This window comes from Dromiciops gliroides, chromosome 3 (genome assembly GCF_019393635.1).
Source record: "Dromiciops gliroides isolate mDroGli1 chromosome 3, mDroGli1.pri, whole genome shotgun sequence".
In the NCBI taxonomy this organism is placed as follows: domain Eukaryota; kingdom Metazoa; phylum Chordata; class Mammalia; order Microbiotheria; family Microbiotheriidae; genus Dromiciops; species Dromiciops gliroides.
Window position 1 is genome coordinate 217,000,385 of NC_057863.1, and position 18,390 is coordinate 217,018,774.

Consider the following 18,390-nt stretch of genomic DNA (forward strand, 5'->3'; position numbering starts at 1 on the left):
CACCAGAATCATCAATGGCTATCTGGACCAATTTGTGGTTAGAGCAAGAAGTCCTGGGGCAGCTAGGTGGTGCAGTGGATAAAGCATAGGCCCTGGATTCAGGAGGACCTGAGTTCAAATCCAGCATCAGGCACTTGATACTTACTAGCTGTGTGACCCTGGGCAAGTCACTTAACCCCAATTGCCTCACCCCAAAACCAAAACAACAACAACAACAAAAGACCTTAGAGCAAGAACTCCTAGGCATATAAGTATGACCCTGAGTCATACTGAGCTTGTCTGGGGAAGTTTAGCCTGGAAATGACAGTGGAGAATGAGAGAGAATCATGGTAGTTATGTTTGAAAGAACTGCAAGTAAAAGGGGCATTGAATATTTTTTTCTCCTTATCCCCAGAAGATAGAAGTAGGACCAATAGATAGAAATTACATAAAAACAAATGTGGACTCACTGTGAAGAGAAGCTTCCTAACAATGAGAGCAGCAATAGAATGGCCAGTGGACATTTTCACACTATGAGTTCTCCATCCCTCAAAATCTCTAAGTAAAGGTGATAAGATCACATAGGAAGGATTTTTGAAAGAGGAGGTTCTTATTCAGGTATGGGTTGGACTAAATTTGGACTCCTGAGGTCTTTCTAAGGCCTCCAGTTCTGAAATTCTGTAACTCTGAGTCATCAAGAAAAGTTAAAATCATGTTTAATATATTCTAATTAATTAGGTAATATCTTTTAGAAAGATTTCCATCCACAACTGTTTAAAACTTAGTGCTTTAACACAAAGCTTAAGTTAAGTGTCTGTTATCTACAAAATTACCTTCTGTAGAATACTTCATTACCCACAATGCCACTGGATAAATGAGGTGTTACCTTATTATCATCAGATGTTATTATTTCTATGGAAGGAGAAAGTTAGTGCTTCTCTGCCAATTCATCTTCACAACTTCCTTGCATTCCACCCCCTCAAATACAATAAAAATCAAACAGGTTTGATCTATTCCTACAAACTATAGATAAAAAAGGTTGAGAAATATTTACTCAGACAGCATAGTCTCTTTTAGACTCTAAATCCTGAATCAGAAAAACATTGGCTTCTGACTCTGCTTCTATGTAACCTTGGACAAATTGCATCACCTTTTTGGGATAAAATGAAGGCGTTAAACTAGACCAGGAGTTGGTAAATTATAGCCCTTGGGCCAAATCCGGCCAGGCTGTCTGTTTTTGTACAGCTCATGAGTAAGTGCTATCCTTAGCTCAGCTCACAAGCCTTACAAAAATAGATGGTGGGACAAATTTGGCCTGTGGAATAAGATTTGCTGATTCATGGATTAGACCACTACTCAGTGGCAGGTGGCTGCCACTGGATAGAATGGTGGCCTTTCGGTTGAAGGACCTGAATTCAAATCTTACCTCAGACACTGACACTGTGTTACCCTAGAAAACCGCTTAACCTCTATCTGCCTCAGTTTCCTCAACTGTAAAATGAGGGTACGAATAGCATCTACCTCCCAGAAGTATTGTAAGGATCAAATAAGATAGAATTCGTAAAATATTTAACAGAGTGCCTGGCACCAAATTACCTGACCTTGCTTGTTCCCCTTCCAACTCTAAATCAGTGACTATGTGGGACTGTCCTATGATACTTTCACAACAGCCTCTAAGATCAAGATGTTTGGGTAATACAGTTTATTTATGCAGAAGCTGGAAAATTCCACAGTACCATTCCAAAAGTAGCTTAATTGCTGTTCAGAGACATCCAGGGAGAGCTCCTATGGATCTGGACAAAGGTATAAAGGTTAACTGGCATGCCATAGCTTAAATAAGGCATAGGGGTGAAGGGAAGGGAAAGTGCTACATTGCAAAGGCCACTGGCTAAGAAAAGGGTAGGTAACTGCTTTCTTGCAATACTGTAGACTCACTGACTTTGCAAGGGGAAGGAATTGGATTTTGGGACCTTTCAAAGTTCCTTTGTCAACTTAAAACTTGGGCCAGATGTTCAAAACTTAACCTTAGAAATAATGAACAGTGGGGTCAGCTAGGTTGCACAGTGGATAAAGCACCAGGCCTGGATTCAGGAGGACCTGAGTTCAAATCCAGCCCCAGACATGTGACACTTGCTAGTTTTGTGGCCTTGGACAAGTCACTTAACCCTCGGGGGGGAAGGAAAAAAAAATAGTGAACAGCTTCCGGTGGAGGAAATTCCCTTTACCAATGCAGGTCAATACCTTCTCAGCAACTTACAGTCTTAGAGAATTGACCAGAGCATCAGGAAGACTCTCAGAGTGCCACAGCCAGGATGTACCAGAAGTAGGAATTGATTGGAGGTCTTCCTGGCTCTAACTTCCCGGTTCACTATCCATTATACCACGCTACCTCTATTAAATAAAATGTGTGTGCATGTGCATGTATGCATATGTGTGTGTATGTGTGTGTGTGTGGCATAAAAGACTTCTTTTCCATGTTAGAAAAAAATAACAAGCAAAAAGTCTATAAATTAACCATATGTGCCACATTAAGATGAAAACATATTCAGAAACAATTTTATTTCTAAATCATGCCCACTACTTCTGGTCACTGGGTTTGATCAATGTTTATTCTAATATTCTACTCCCCAGTGAAAGCCCATAGAGAAAGACATTTTTTAAATTAATTTGATCATGAAGTTCACATGCCATGTAAAATTGGCCACATGTGCCACACTTACATGCTAAAATCTCTTAAAGTCAGGAAATCATTAAGAGTCTTATCTACTATGGTGAGAAGAGATATTTTCTTAATGCTGTAACAAGATAGCATTTCACCCTTCAAATCAAATAACCTTTAATAATGGCATAACACGAATTTAACAAAGACTTTTACATTCCCAATTCGGTTTGCAGATAGCAAAGATGGGAGGGGAAAATCTATTACAGATAATTGGCCTAAGCCAGTGTAAAATTTTCCATATTGTAAATGAACTTGGTAACACTTTCCATGATCTAGTTTCAAATAATTAAATGGCAGGATAGAGGTAATTCCTATAATTTGGAAGAACTCCCATTGATATACAAACAAGCTCAACTTTTCATTTCTTAATGTCATTGTCCAGATCATAAAATTCAAAGGTAAATAATTTCTATACCTGCTCTATGCATCAGTTACAATTGACCCACCTATTTCTAACAGATATATGCCATAGCTTCATACATGATAAAGACAAAATGTGTTTAAAGGTAATAAAAATGAGAACACCATCTTGTTTCTCTATATTGCCAATTCCAGAAATAAACAAACAACAGAAAAAAAGACAAAGAAAAACCCAGTACAAAACCCTTCCAAAGGCAAACGCTGACAAGCCAATGTTGGCTCGTTGAGGACTCAATCAAGCAGAGACTGAGCCTGCACAGGTCCAAGCAGAAGCTAAGTTTGCAAAGATCCAAGCAGAGGTGGGAAGCTAGGTGGTGCAGTGGATAAAGCACTGGCCCTGGATTCAGGAGGACCTGAGTTCAAATCCGGCCTCAGACACTTGACACTTACTAGCTGTGTGAGACTGGGCAAGTCACTTAACCCTCATTGCCCCTCAAAAAAAAAAAATCCAAGCAGAGGCTGAGTTGCACAGATCCAAGCATTCTCTCTCACTTCCTAGACAAAGAATCTTCCAAGAGTCACAACTAATTCCTTTTCCAGGAATTACCTCTGACTCAGCTTTGTGCTTGATACAACTCTAACCTTATTCTCTTCAGAACATTCCTCATTCTCTGAATGATAAAGTATATTTAAAAAATGGAGAAGGTAGGATTGTTTGGGAAATAGCTTTTATTGACACTGGATGTCCAGCAAAAATATCACTGTCTATTTATACTATACAAGAAAGCAAGCAAAATGGCCTACTAAAATTTCCCTTCTTCTGAGCTGTCTCCATCTCTCACACAGTGGCTAGGTCACTCTCATATGCAATTTTCAGTCCTCTCCTTATGCAACCTGAATTTGGGACAACCAGACTACTTTAGCTGCTCATAACTGGCAGGCAGAGAGGAGAGTTGAAAAGCAAACACATATTCTGCTAAAATATTCAGAAAGTATATTATTATACACAACAGGAGCACAAGTAGAAAGTCTAAGTTCCCTCTGTAGCAAAGCCTAAACCAGCAACCATCTTCTACCTACTCAACTTTTTACTGAGCAACTAAGGATATTTTAAGCTTGTTTTGTGTTACATATGACTCGATCAAAAAAAAAAATACAATAACTGGAAACTCATTAAAATGGCTTTCTCCTACCTGTGTCGACAGACAAGTCCTTTGGCATGGCTTCATCCACAGAGCTTATTTTCAAAGCTACATTTTAATCAGGGGAGGGTGTGGGGAGGAAAGAAGACACTGTAATTTTTTTTTCTTTTTAAGGCATGTTACATTAAAACAAATGAAGCTCCACTTATTCTATCTGATAATCAGCTGAATCAGTGAATAACATTTACTGATTCACACACTTTATACTTTGAATGACACATGGATTTCAAGGGATCTGAGAACATTTTTTGTTCAATATTCTGGTAAGTGTATTTCGATATAATTGGTTTCCTTTGCTAGATATTTCATTTTATGCATTTAAAAACAGCATTCTGAAAAAAGCTCCAGAGGCCAAAGGTCCAGAGGTCCAGATTGCTAAAGGAGTTCACAACACAAAGAAAGCTAAGAAGCCCTGAACTACAAAGAGCTAAGTTTTAGAAATGTGTTCTCTTCCAGTAAGGCTCTCTGTGCACTCTGAAGTTCTGCCTTGTCGGGTAATCTCTGGGATGGGCAGTGGCACTGTTAGCTTCTTTCATGTCTATTCATTGCCTGTGACAACCACAGAGAGGACATCCTGGCATCCTATGGCTCACATTCAAATTTTTTAAAATAATATTTTATTTTCAGGGGCAGCTAGGTAGCACAGTGGATAAAGTACCAGCCCTGGATTCAGAAGTACCTGAGTTCAAATCTGGCCTCAGACACTTGACACTTACTAGCTGTATGACCCTGGCCAAGTCACTTAACTCTCACTGCCCCACCTAAAAAAAAATAAACTAATTAAAAAGTCCTAAAAAGGGTTTTGGATATACATGTAATAATGACTCCTATGAAAGAACACAAACTCTAGCCCCTTTTGCATATTTAGCTCCACAAAGATAAACTCCCTCTACAGCTAATTATTGGAAGGAGGACAGGAAAGGAGAAGGGTGATTTTTTTTTTAAAAGAAGTAGCTTTGTTGGATTTGATCCTTTTCCACAACCTATCACCCCCTTATGACCAGCCTGCATGGCATACAGTTAGGTCCTGATTTCAGGGCAGAATCCCAGTGGAATAATGTCACAGTTTAGCTATATGATTTATCACCAGACCACTGGACAGGCCTGGACAGGCCAATTAGTTTAGTTTAAGCAGGAGAGTAGTCCCAGATTGTCTGTACAAATAGGTCCTCTGTGGATGACATAAAGAGGCATATGCTGGGTGGCATGTCCCATGGTCAGAAAAGGGTAAGACTTTCCTGTTAGAGGGGCAGCTAGGTGGCGCAGTGGATAGAGCACCGGCCCTGGAGTCAGGAGGACCTGAGTTCAAATCCGGCCTCAGACACTTGACACTTACTAGCTGTGTGACCCTGGGCAAATCACTTAACCCCAATTGCCTCACTTAAAAAAAAAAAAACTTTCCTGTTAGGTTATTAATATATAGAATGGATAAGATGACTGGGAGTCAGCCTTTGACTCTGCTAGTAAATTTCTATTTGGCAATCCAGAATGGTAAGGGTACTTTTGCCCATCCAATCTCTTGGAGATACCTAAAAGTCTCAACTGCATCTGATTGGTTGATCATTCCCCTGGTTGTTCAATGGCAAGAAAGTCTTTGTAGCAAGATCTGATGATTTGTTAAAATAAGTCCCTCCTGGGCAAAGGATGAGGTTCCCCAAAAACTCTATTTTAACTGCAGAACCCAAGACAGGATTGGATAGCCAGAGGCCAGGAGTCAACCTTTTAGATCTATGTCAGGAACCCCTCTTGAAGGTTGATGAAGTCTATGGACCCCTTCTCAAAATGATGTTTTTAAATGCATCAAATAAGATACACAGGATTATAAAGGAAACCAATTATATTGAAATGCAGTTCAAACATATACACACACACACACATGCATATACATATATGTGTGTGTATGAGATATATATATATATATATATATAAATAAAACAAGTTCATAGACCCCAAGTTAAGACCTCCCTCTTATGAACAACCCTGTGTGGCCAATGAAGGAAATGTGTAGTTCCCCGGTCTTTTAACTGGGAAGGTGTTCAGTGTACTCTTACCATCCCTCCTCCCAAACTCCCCCCAACACATACTTTTCCAGGATCTCTCTGTCTTGCTTTCTCCCATTAGAATGTAAGCTCCTCAAGGCTAGGGAGTGTCTTGTTTGACTGTACTGGTGTCCCGAGCACTTAGCACAGTACCTGGCACATAGTGCTTAACAAATGTTTTATCTATCATCACCTAACCTCTTCCAACAAACCCAGTTCAATATATTTTACTCTATCCTTGGACTGCCCTAAATACTCCCAATCCTGTTTATCTTGGTCTTTTATTGCATGTGTAATATGGCGCACTGTATTTCCCCGCAGTTTATAACTCCACCAAGAGCTTTACGTCTCTGCCAGCATGGTCTGTTTATTGGACCTACTAGACACTAAAATGCCTTATCCATAACCAGCCAAGGATATTACTGGACAGACAACAAAGTAATATATTAAGCCAGGAACAGAAATAATGATAAAAACAAAATTCCCTCAAGGATTAAATTTGCATAAAGAATGTGGATCGAGGGGCAGCTAGGTGGTGCAGTGGATAAAGCACCGGCCCTGGATTCAGGAGGACCCGAGTTCAAATCCAGGCTCAGACACTTGACACTTACTAGCTGTGTGACCCTGGGCAAGTCACTTAACCCTCATTGCCCCAGCATAAATGAATGAATGAATGAATGAATGAATGAATAAAAATTTAAAAAAAAAAAAAGAATGTGGATGGAGAGTCTATATGCTGGAGTTCACCTGCACCAGAGCAGAATGTTAGCTAGCCCTATGCCTTCACTGGCTTGACAGTGATTTCTCTAAGTGACATCATCAGATGATATTCTCCAGACAGTTAAGAGTTGGTGACAGAATTGGTCTGATCTCAATTATTAGCCTGTCACATTCAACTCGACAGTTATTTAATATTATTATTTAATATTGTTGTTGTTAACAACAGCAATAACAAATGCTAGCATTTATATAGCACTTTAAAGTTTGCAAAGTGCTTTACAAATATGATCTCATTTGAACCTCACAACAACCCTGGGAGGTGGATGCTACTATTATCCCTAATTTTACAAATGAGGAAACTGAGGCAGAGGTTAAATGACTTTCCCACGGTCACACAGCTAGTAAGCATATGAGGCCAGATTTGAGTGCAGGTCTTCAGTACTCTATGCACCATATGTATAAGGCACTGTGCTAGGTCCTGATATAAGACCGTCCCTTGGTAGCAGCTTCCCATACATACTTCTGGGTCTCTGTTCATGGTAATGCCAAATTTAAATACTGAATCTTTTTCAGACAGGCTGGCTCTGCCACCAGCCAGGTAGAACCACCCATGTATTCTTGAAAATCCTGCCATTCCCAGAGACAGACAGAAAAACCTAAGTAAAAAGTCCTTAATAGAAAACAACTCTTTTTTTTTTTTTTCTCATACCTTGTTTGTCATCAGTATTCACATCCTGGGCTCCTGCCGTTAGATCAGCCTTCTCTTTAATGGAAGTCTTCTTGGAGAAGGAAAATACATAAATTACTTAAGGATCTTGGAATAAGAACCATTATAGTGTGTACACTAGTAGCAAAAATTTTAAAAAGGTTTTTAAATGAAACCTTTTCTAAAATATATATCTATTCACTGTTATATATGGGATCCTGAAAATGCTCTTCGGTAGTTTCAGACTCTTTGTGACTCCATTTGGCGTTTTCTTGGCAAAGACACTGAAATGGTTTGCCATTACCTTTCTCCAGTTCATTTTACAGATGAGAAAACTGAGGAAAACAGGGTTAAGTGACTTGCCCAGGGTCACACAGCTAAGAAGTGTCTGGGGCTGGATTTGAACTTGGGAAAATGAATCTTCTTGACTTCAGACATGGCACTCTATCCACTGGGCCACCTAGCTGCCTGAAAATGTTATTGATGGTAATTACATGATAACAGTATTTACGAAGCACTTTAAAGTTTTTTAAATAAGTTATCTTATTTGATCTTCACAACTTCTATGTAGATGCTATTTTTATTCCCATTTTCCAGATAAGAAAATTGACAATGGTTAAGGGACTTGCCCAGCTAGTTAAATGGCTGAAATGGGATATGAACTCAGGTCTTCCTGGCTCCAGATCTAGCATTCTATTCATTATACTATCTAGCAGCCACAAACTACTTTTAACCTTTTCTCAATTTGAGAGCAATGATTCTATATACCTTCTCCACATTAAACATGCAAAGCACACTTAGCATACTACATGAAAAATTGAATTTGATTCAAAAGAGTAATACCACATTTGCCAAGTAACTTCTGATCAAAGAGGAAACTTCTGTATTTTTCCTAGAAACGAATGGCTTAGAATTGTAGCATTTTGCTCGTCCTCCTTATCAGAGGTAAGGTGATAGCAAGTCACCTTCTCACCATCATTTGACAGGTACATCAGACTGGTAGCCTGGAGATGGGAATCAAGTGGAAAAGGTGAGAAAGCTATGGTAAAAATGACTTTCTCCTAGGGTTTGTAATAAAGGACAAAAAGAAAGCTGGGTCCTCCAGATCTTTAAAGGATAAACTTCAAAGGGCCCAGTGGAAGGATAGCTAGAAAGCAACAGAAAAAAGTTCTTCAGGAGAAGTCAGCCCAGAAGGGATGGGCCACCATCAAGAATGGAAACCTAAGGGCACAAAGAGAACTCAGCAATCAACTTATATTTTTAAAAGAAATATATACTTGAGAGTAGTTAGGTGGCACAGTGGATAAAGCACCAACCCTGGATTCAGGAGGGCCTGAATTGCCCTGCCAAAAAAAAACCAAAACAAAAAACAAAAAAGAAATATATACTCAATAAGCTCTTATGAAGTGCCTTCTTTGTGCTGAGAACTGTGCCAAAACCTAGAGTATTCAGAAGCTGAAAGCAAGGATGGATAACAAGAAAGTACGGCACAAATTTCTGTAAGAATAGTATCAACCAGGCTAAAACTAAGAATGAACCAAGGCTAATAAGGAAAGTGAAGGACAACATAAGGCTTTTTTTTTTTCAAGTTATATCAGAGTAAAGAGGAAAGTCAAAGAAAAGATAGGACCTAGGCTCAGAGAATACAGCATAACAGACAACAAAAAGAAGACAGAGCTGCTCAATTTTTATTTTGCTTGTTTCCCTCCTCCCAAAATGACCTTTGCCCTGCGTGAGATCAAAAATGGCTAAGAAGGAGTTTGATCATTCAAATCATCTTAAAAACATGGTAGGTTTGTTTGAGCCACCATATCTGAAAGGTCATGGAAGTCAGGGAGCTATAGCACAAGATAGAAGAAGGGATGGTGCTGTTCCAATTTTCCAAAAAAAAAAAAGGTTAAGAAAGTAGAGTCTGAAAACTATAGGCCGATGAGCATGACTTTGAAATCTAAATTGAATGATTAAAGAGATAATGGAGAAAAAAAGTTAAAAAAGAGAGATATAATGAACATGAACATCTCAAAAAAGAAGCAATGATTACCAAGAGTCATCATGGTTTCATCAAGAACCAATCATGATGCTATTTTTCTCTTTTTCTTTCTTTTCTTTTCTTTTTTTTTTTTTTGTTTTTCAAGTCTTCTTGTACAAAATGACTAATATGGAAATGTTTTACATGATTGCACATGTGAAACCTATATCTGATTGCTTGCCATCTCAGGAAGGGGAAGAGGAGGGGAGGAAGGATAGAATTTGGAACCCACAGCTTTAAATAAATGTACAAAATTGTTTTAACATGTAAATAGAGGGAAAAAATAAAACATTATTTTTAAAAAAGAACCAATCATGCCAGACTAACTTTGTCCCCCTTTTCAACAAGATTACTAAACTTGTAAATGGGGGGCAGCTAGATGGTGCAGTGGATAGAACACCGGCCCTGGAGTCAGGAGTACCTGAGTTCAAATCTGGCCTCAGACACTTAACACTTACTAGCTGTGTGACCCTGGGCAAGTCACTTAACCCCAATTGCCTTACTAAAAAAACAAAACAAAACAAAAAAAAAAAAAACCAACAACTTGTAAATGAAGGGAAATGTTGTAGATATTTTAAACTAGATTTTAATTTAGTTTCATTCTATTCTTGTAGATAATAACAACAAAAACTAGCATTTATATCAATTACACTTTAAGGTTTGCAAAGTACTTTGCACATGTTAACACGTTTGATCCTCACAGTAGCCGTATAAGCTAAGTGTGACTACTGTCCTCATTTTATGGATGAGGAAACCAAAGCACAGAAAGGTCACTCAACTAGCAGTTCTCTAAGACAAGATTCAAACTCAGTTCTTTCTGACTCTAAGTCCCACACTCTATCCACCACAGGACTCGGCAGCCTCTTAGGGAAAATGGAAGAGATACAGACTACACAATAATACAGTTAGATGGATTTGAAAGTTGGATGGCCAGTCTCAAAAAGTAATCATTAATGGTTCAATCTCAACTTGATGGGAGATCTGTGACCCTAGTAGCTATGCTTGGTCCTATGCTATTTAACATTTTAATCAATAACTTAGATGAGGGCATAAAGGATCTACTTATCAAATTTACAGGGGTAGCTAGGTGGCACAGTGGATAGAGTGCCATCCTGGAATAAGGAGGACCTGAGTTCAAATCCAGCCTCAGACATGTACTAGGCAGGTAGATGTTTTGAAATTTTATGTAAAAATATATAACCCATATCAGATTACTTGCTGTTTGGGGGAGGGGGGAAGGGAGGGGAGGGAGGGAGAAAAATTTGAAATTAGAAATCTTATAAAAACAAATGTTATGGGGCAGCTAGGTGGCGTAGTGGATAAAGCACTGGCCCTGGATTCAGGAGTACCTGAGTTCAAATCCGGCCTTGACACTTACTAGCTATGTGAATCTGGGAAAGTCACTTAACCCTCATAGTCCCACCCAAAAAAAAAAAAAAATGTTGAAAACTATCTCTAACTGGAACTGGAAAATAATAAAATATTTACAAAAAAACAGAAAATTTATGTAAAGAGAAAAAATACATACATAGAGGGGTAGTTAGGTGGCATGATAGGTCCTGGATTCACCTTCCTGAGTTCAAATCTGGCTACTTGCTAGCTGTGTGACCCGGGGCAAATCACTTAATCCTGTTTGCCTCAGTTTCCTCATCTTTAAAAATGAGTTGGAGATTCAGGACCCAAACAAAGCTTGTGAGCCTCGAGCATTGGGCTAATAATAATGATATAAAATTTAATAGTGATGAATGTTAAAGGAAGAAAAAAAAGGGCGATGATGATTAGAAATTGAAAAGGATCTGTAGGTGTTGGCAGACTGAAATGCCATGTGAATAAACAATATGATAAGACAGCCAGAAAGCTAATGTGACCTTGGTTTACAATGAGAAAAGCATAGCTCCTAGGAATAAGTAGGTGATAGACAGTCCTAGGGTACTTTTCCCTGATCAAACAACATCTGGTGTACTTGTTTTGTTGGAGGCTTCACAATTTATAAAAGACTATGATAGGGGGCAGCTAGGTGGTGTAGTGGATAAAGCACCAACCCTGGATTCAGGAGGACCTGAGTTCAAATTTGACCTCATACACTTGACACTTACTAGCTGTGTGACCTTGAGCAAGTCACTTAACCCTCATTTCCCTGAAAAAAAATTAAATTAAATTGAATTTTTAAAAAGACAATGATAGGGGCAGCTGGATGGTGCAGTGGATTGAGCACCGGCCCTGAAGTCAGGAGTACCTGAGTTCAAATCCAGCCTCAGACACTTAACACTTACTAGCTGTGTGACCCTGGGCAAGTCACTTAACCCCAATTGCTTCACTAAAACAAAAAAACAAAACAAAACAAAAAAAAGACAATGATAACCTGGAGAACATCCAGGTAAAGGCAGATAAATGCAACCATCATGGGCTATGTCCACGTGAACTAAGAATGAATGGAAGGAATTTGAGAGGTTCACCCTGAAAAAGACATTTGATTCCTATCTTTAAGTAGGGGAAGGGATGTCATGTGAAATCAGGATTAGCTTTGTTCCTTTTAGCCCAGGGGAAAAGAACCAGGAACACTGGGCAGAAGTTAGTGCAAAGTGCTAACCCTAGGCTTGATGTCAGGAAAAATTTGTGAGCTATCCAAAAGTGAAATGGTATGACTTAACAGGAAATTAGCACCTGGTCACTGGAGAGCGACGAGCAGAGGGCACTTCCAAATATGCTGCAAGAGACATTCCCTTTTCATGCATGGGCTGCAGTAGGTAGCTACTAAGGTCCTTCCCAACTCTGAAAGGCTCTAATTGATGGCTCCTGGCTCTGCCAGTTACTAACTGTGAAACAATGGCACAGGCTCTTCCCCTCTTTGGATTTGTTTTCCCATGTTGAGGCTCTTCTCATACCCCCAAAGTGAGAGGTTTTTAAAGAGAGACAAAACTAATCATTTACCCATAATAGTGGGTGTGGGTTTTTTTTACCCAAAGTCATGACTTCAAGTATACAAAGCTGAACATGGATGTACTGGGGGAAAAAATTTAAGTAATAACTTTCGGTGACCCTATAAGACTACAAAAACTTATCTTCCATGAAGTAGCTGTCGTTTTCATTCATTAGAAATGCAAAGATCAAATGTAAGCATCGTGTCCAGAATGAGATGCTTGAATAAGAAAGTACAAATACTCATGACATTCCTTCTGGTATTAGAAAGCTTCCTCATAATTCTGCTCTTCTACAAAGTCTTCCCAAAACTCAGGTCAGATCTTGGGCAGCCAATTCCTGACTACTCTATCTCTACAATCTCTTTCATCTGTACACACCTCTCTACTCCCAACAGATATTAGCACAACTCTAGTTCTGGTTCTCACTACTTCTCATCTGAACTATTATAATATGCTAACTGGTCTCCTTCCATTCATTCGCACTTTTCTCCAAGAGAGACAATTAGGTATCGCAGTCAATAAAGTTAACTTCTGTCCGCCTCAGTTTTCTGCCCTGTAAAATGTGGCTAATAATAGCACCTACCTCCCAAAGTTGTTGTGAAGATCAAATGAAATAATATTTGTAAAGCACAGTACCTGGCATATAAAAGGTGCTTAATAAATATTTGTTTCCTTCCTTCCAACCATCCTTCATACAATCTTCCTAATGCACTGTGCATAAGGATTCCTAATCCTTACTGTGCATCCCTAGTTGCCTGTGCCACTCCCCTCCTCAAAAACTTTTAGTGATACCCTAATTTTCCAGGGAGTAAAATTCAAACTCCTTGTCCTAAAATTTACAGCCTCCACACTAATTTTTTTTTTCAATCTTATTTTATACTGCTCCCTTTCATGCATTCTACATTCTAACTAAAGTGGACTGGATTTTCCCTAGATCTCATCTTGCACCATTCTACCCCCATGAATACATGCGAGCAATGTAAAATTCCTGGAATTATACCTGATAAAATGCTTTCCTCCTTCCTCCAAAATTAGCACAGGTATCAGCTCCTCCACAAAGCCTTCCCTCAGTTTCTTAGATGAAAATAATCTCTCCATCATTAAACAGCCTGATGGCATTTTTTCTGATTCTCCTTTATGCCTTACAACACTCTATCTTATGCCATACATATTTGTGTCCTCCCATTAGATTCCCTACTACCCCAGGTCAGTGACTGTGTCACTGTGTCATTTAATATATGTATGTTGAGTTGAATTATAGCACTGGAGAAACCTTACGCTGAATAATATGGTGGGGGCAAAAATAGCAGTCTCAGAATAAAAAGAGTCAAGTCTCAGCTCTGATCATTATTTGTTGTATGTCTTTGGGCAAATCACTTAACCTCCCTGAGACTCTCTCAGCTTCTTCACCTACAAATGAGAGATAATTCTTTCACAACCTATCTCATAGGGCTATTGTGAAGGAAGCACTCTGTAGAGTCTAAACGTGACCAGTAAAGAGGACCTAACCAGCACCCATCCATCATCTTCAAATCTCAAACACTTGCCTAGAATAAATTCAAGAGAATCTCATGTGAATAAAAACTATTCAAAGTATATGTTCTTGATATCCTTCATTTAACTTTTAACATGACTGCAATGACCTAACAGGGGTTGGCTTAGCCCAGTCGAGGGCTGTCAATTTCCCGATGACCTGGGGATGTAGGGAGCAGATAGAGGAAAATGGGAGTCATAGGCATTGTTGAGAAAAGCAGCACTGAAATCTCTCCTTAAAAACATGAAATCAAGGAAAACTTTTGGGCACAGTTTTGGGGATCATCCAATGCTCATCTTGACTGATTCAAGGGCTAAAAACCCACAAGGACATAATGCCTCCAAATGTATTTTTGGATCCCAAACTTGTTTCATATGAATGAATGCTCAAGTTATTACACAGGTGCTTGCAGATACAGCCCTTGGCTCTAACCTGCTCTCAGTAGCTAAACTACCTTAGGTTGTTAGTACAGTACCTTGCAAATGCCAGGCAACTAAGCTCAGTCTAAGAAGTAGGTGGTGCAGTGGATAAAGCACCAGCCCTGAATTCAGGAGAACCTGAGTTCAAATCCGACCTCAGACACTTGACACTTACTAGCTGTGTGACCTTGGGCAAGTCACTTAAACGCTCATTGCCCCACCAAAAAAACAAAACAAAACAAAACCCATAATGATATAGACTGCAGGGAGAGGGAAAGGGAGAGGGAAATGCTGCAAAAGTGAGCAAGAATGAAATCAGAAGACTTCAGCTTTGTCTTTTTATATATCTAAAGGTATTTCTAAATACTTGAAAAAAATTATAACAAATGAGCCTGATTTTGTGTGTGTGTGCATTTAACTCCTAAAAAGTAAATCAATAATTACTTTATAGGTGGGTAAATGATAGAAAATTTTTTAAAAAAGAACAAAAAAATTACTATCAAAGCCTACAGATTTCTATTCTATACATATCTCTATTTGGTTTATTAATAGAAAAAGACTTTTCTTACCTCTATCCGATTCAAGTCTCGTGGCTGCTGGTTTACTGTCATTGACTCAGAATAAGAATCAAATAATGCACAGTCCCGTTTGGGTTTAATAAAAGCTGAAGGGAGACAAAAGAGAACTACAGTGATGTACACATTGACCATTGTTTTGCGCTGTTTCTCCCTTGTGAACTGAATACTTAAAAAAAAAAAAGTTCATGCTTGCTTGCCCCAGCAGCCTGTAATAACACTGTAATCAAACATAAGGTGAACTGAGGCTGTTATACGTATTTTTTAAACACTGCAGAAAAGTTGAATATCACGATGGTTCATATTTGCTATCCTGCTAAAAAAAATATATGAAACTGCATTATTCAAGCATTTTTTCCCTCAGTCTGGATTTTACAGCCAAGAGAGTTAATAATGTACAGTTGTTTCAAGGATATTGATGAAATATGCACCCTTTCAGTTAAAGTAGATAATGAGGAATAAGAACCTAGATTACTTGCCAGTTAAAGACAGGGGGGAAAAAAACATTGCGAGGTTATTTTACATACATACACACACACACACACACACACACACACACACCCCTCCCAATAAGTAGTAGTCACTGCTACTGTTAAAATTGGGGAATTGGAGGTGAGTTTTTTAAACAGATATTAAACAGCCCAATCATTTCTTGGATTCAGATCCAAGACCACCTAACTTCTCTAAGACTCATACAGCTTCTTCATCTACAAAAGAGAGACAATAAAAAAAAATTTTAACCAGAGAGACAATAATTCTCATATAATCTATCTCACAGGGCTGTTATACTCGTTATAGCATTCCATCATAAAGGAGTATGGGAAGAGCAACCTCAATAGCTAGGAAATTTGTCAATATTTCAAAGGGAAATCGCTGATCCACAATTTGATAAGCATTTAAGATGTAATCATTGGAAAATGAAGTTCAATCACTATAGAGTGTCCTCTTTAAAGGAAAATAAGGTTTAACAAGGCACAGTAAGGTATGAAATCTTAATTCTTCCTAATAATTTCCTCCCAAGTACATGGAGTTCCATCAGAATGGGAGTATTAGGCACAAAAACACTGACTCACTGAGGTAAAGGTGACTTTAGAAATAAAGTGGTTCATTCTGTCGACAAAGTATGAATCTTTATGTCTGACAAGTGATGGTCCAAACACCTCCTTGAAATCCTAAACTGAAAGGCAACTCTATACATCAATGTATCCAATTCCATATATGAAAAGGTTTTCAGGAAGTTCTCTATATTGAACTAAAATCTGTTTCTATGTAACTTTCATATTTGGCACCAGGTGTATTACTTTCTATAAATAGAGATCTGAATTTTGTAAGAAAGTCACAGAAAACTCAGGTCATGCAATATTTCTAATCATGACTGGTCTCTTAAAGATTAAAATCACCATATTGTCTGACAATTTCTCTGATATCATTTGGCCTCATTCAGTGTACCTTTCCATTCACATAGAACACATAATACAAGTAGCTTCCCCTCCAATATAGGACTTCTCTTTCAAGCACCATCACCCAGTGTTCCAACCATTATAAATTAGATCATCTGTTCCTAGGAATTAAACAAAGACAAGCATCTCATTGTGAACAAACCCAACATTTGCTAAGCCTATACTGAAATAGGCTACACTATAATCTGCTCTGGTAAAAATTTCTAAAAGCTCATAGTAAAAACTGCAATGTAGTCCAATCTGCTGTTCTAGTTCCTCAGCTTTTAGGAAGGAGAAAAATATTTTCTTATCAATTACTTAAGTTGAAGCTAAATTCAGCATTTTCCATTTTGCCAAAAAGAAACCTGTGAAGTTTTGAACTCATGGCAACATCAAGGCAGAGAGATATGTTCTCCTTCAAACCTGTCAAGAGCTGGATGAAATCTAAAGAAAAATCGGAAGGTCCAAGGAAAGTAAAACTGTGAAGCTGTTGAAATGTCAGTTACCAGGACTATGCACACTTTCTATAAAATAGCAGAATTCATCTGAGGCAGATTGGGTTTTTTCTTTAAGATACACAAACTGACTGAAGTCAGGGGTTTTGGGGGTTGGGTATTGTTTTGAAAGTGGCTGTGATTCTATCAAAAATTCACTCTCGGGGACAGCTAGGTGGTGCAGTGGATAGACTTAACACTTACTAGCTGTGTGACCCTGGGCAAGTCACTTAACCCTCATTGCCCCGCAAAAAAATAAAATAAAATAACTCTCTATCTCTCTCTGTGTCTCTCTGTCTCTATCTCTGTTTCTCTCTGCGTGTTTCTGTCTGTCTGTCTGTCTGTCTGTCTGTCTGTCTGTCTCTCTCTCTCTCTCTCCCCCCTTTTAAGTCCATTTTTCAGGCCTGGATGGGGAACGAAGCTGCATTTCTCTGAAGGATGAAGAGCACTCCAATATTCTTTCAGAAGTCTTGACTGCCTCTGAACAATAAAAGGCACTTGGGAAAAAAAAGAAAAACCCAAAAAACCTGATGCACCATCCTTGAAGTTTGCCTTTCCTAAATTCAACCTGTTCTTTTTCTTAGGGATTTTAGGAGGTCTTAAATGTTTGCCAGTAGTACCATAATTATTATTTGCAATTAATCCTGCCTCCCCTAGAAAGCTATGCAATTTTTGCTTAATTGAAGGGTAGGTAATGAATTCTTCAGTGTTTATGTATAATTCCCGCTGACAGCCCCCCATAAAAGGCTAAAAAGAGACAAGGAGCATGGTTCCAAAAGACTGTTTCATTAGTCAAGGGAGGTTGCTTCCTTGGAAGTTCTTTTTTTTACAGAAGCCCCTTTACTGAAGAATAAGCTCTTCACAGAAACCACACCACATCAAGAAATTAAAGAGATCATTTCTGCTAACACACTGTTTTAGCACAATTCGATAGGAGTATTTTCTTTTAATCTCATCAGCAACTTTTAAAACATCAATGAAATTCTTAAATGAGGAATGTTCTGATCTCTCTCATCCCGGGAAAGATGATTCATTAAACCATCAACAAGCATTTTTCAAAATACCTACTATGTAATAGCAATAGTATTAAGATGATCAGTTTGTGAATGACTTAGCTATTTTCGGCAATACAATGAATGATCCAAGACAACTCTGAAGGACGTAGGAAAAATGCAATCCATCTCCAGGGGAAGAACTGATGATGTCTGAATACAGATGGAAGCATATTTTTTTTTAGTTCCTTTTTCTTAA

At 38.5% G+C, this 18,390-nt stretch overlaps 1 protein-coding gene across 7 annotated transcripts in view; it reads right to left on the minus strand.

Moving 5' to 3' along the window:
- The window catches only part of REPS2 (RALBP1 associated Eps domain containing 2), a 275,952-nt gene that overhangs the window by 88,190 nt on the left and 169,372 nt on the right, over positions 1 to 18,390 (minus strand). For 3 of the 7 annotated variants that reach the window (XM_043995038.1, XM_043995036.1, XM_043995041.1), the window contains exons 9-11: positions 15,201 to 15,295; positions 7,732 to 7,801; positions 4,255 to 4,311 (exon numbers count right to left, since the gene is read on the minus strand). In XM_043995038.1, the coding sequence (XP_043850973.1) occupies positions 4,255 to 4,311; positions 7,732 to 7,801; positions 15,201 to 15,295 (222 nt within the window). The remainder of the gene's footprint in view (positions 1 to 4,254; positions 4,312 to 7,731; positions 7,802 to 15,200; positions 15,296 to 18,390) is intronic. The other 4 variants (XM_043995037.1, XM_043995035.1, XM_043995040.1 and 1 more) reach the window with 3 other exon arrangements.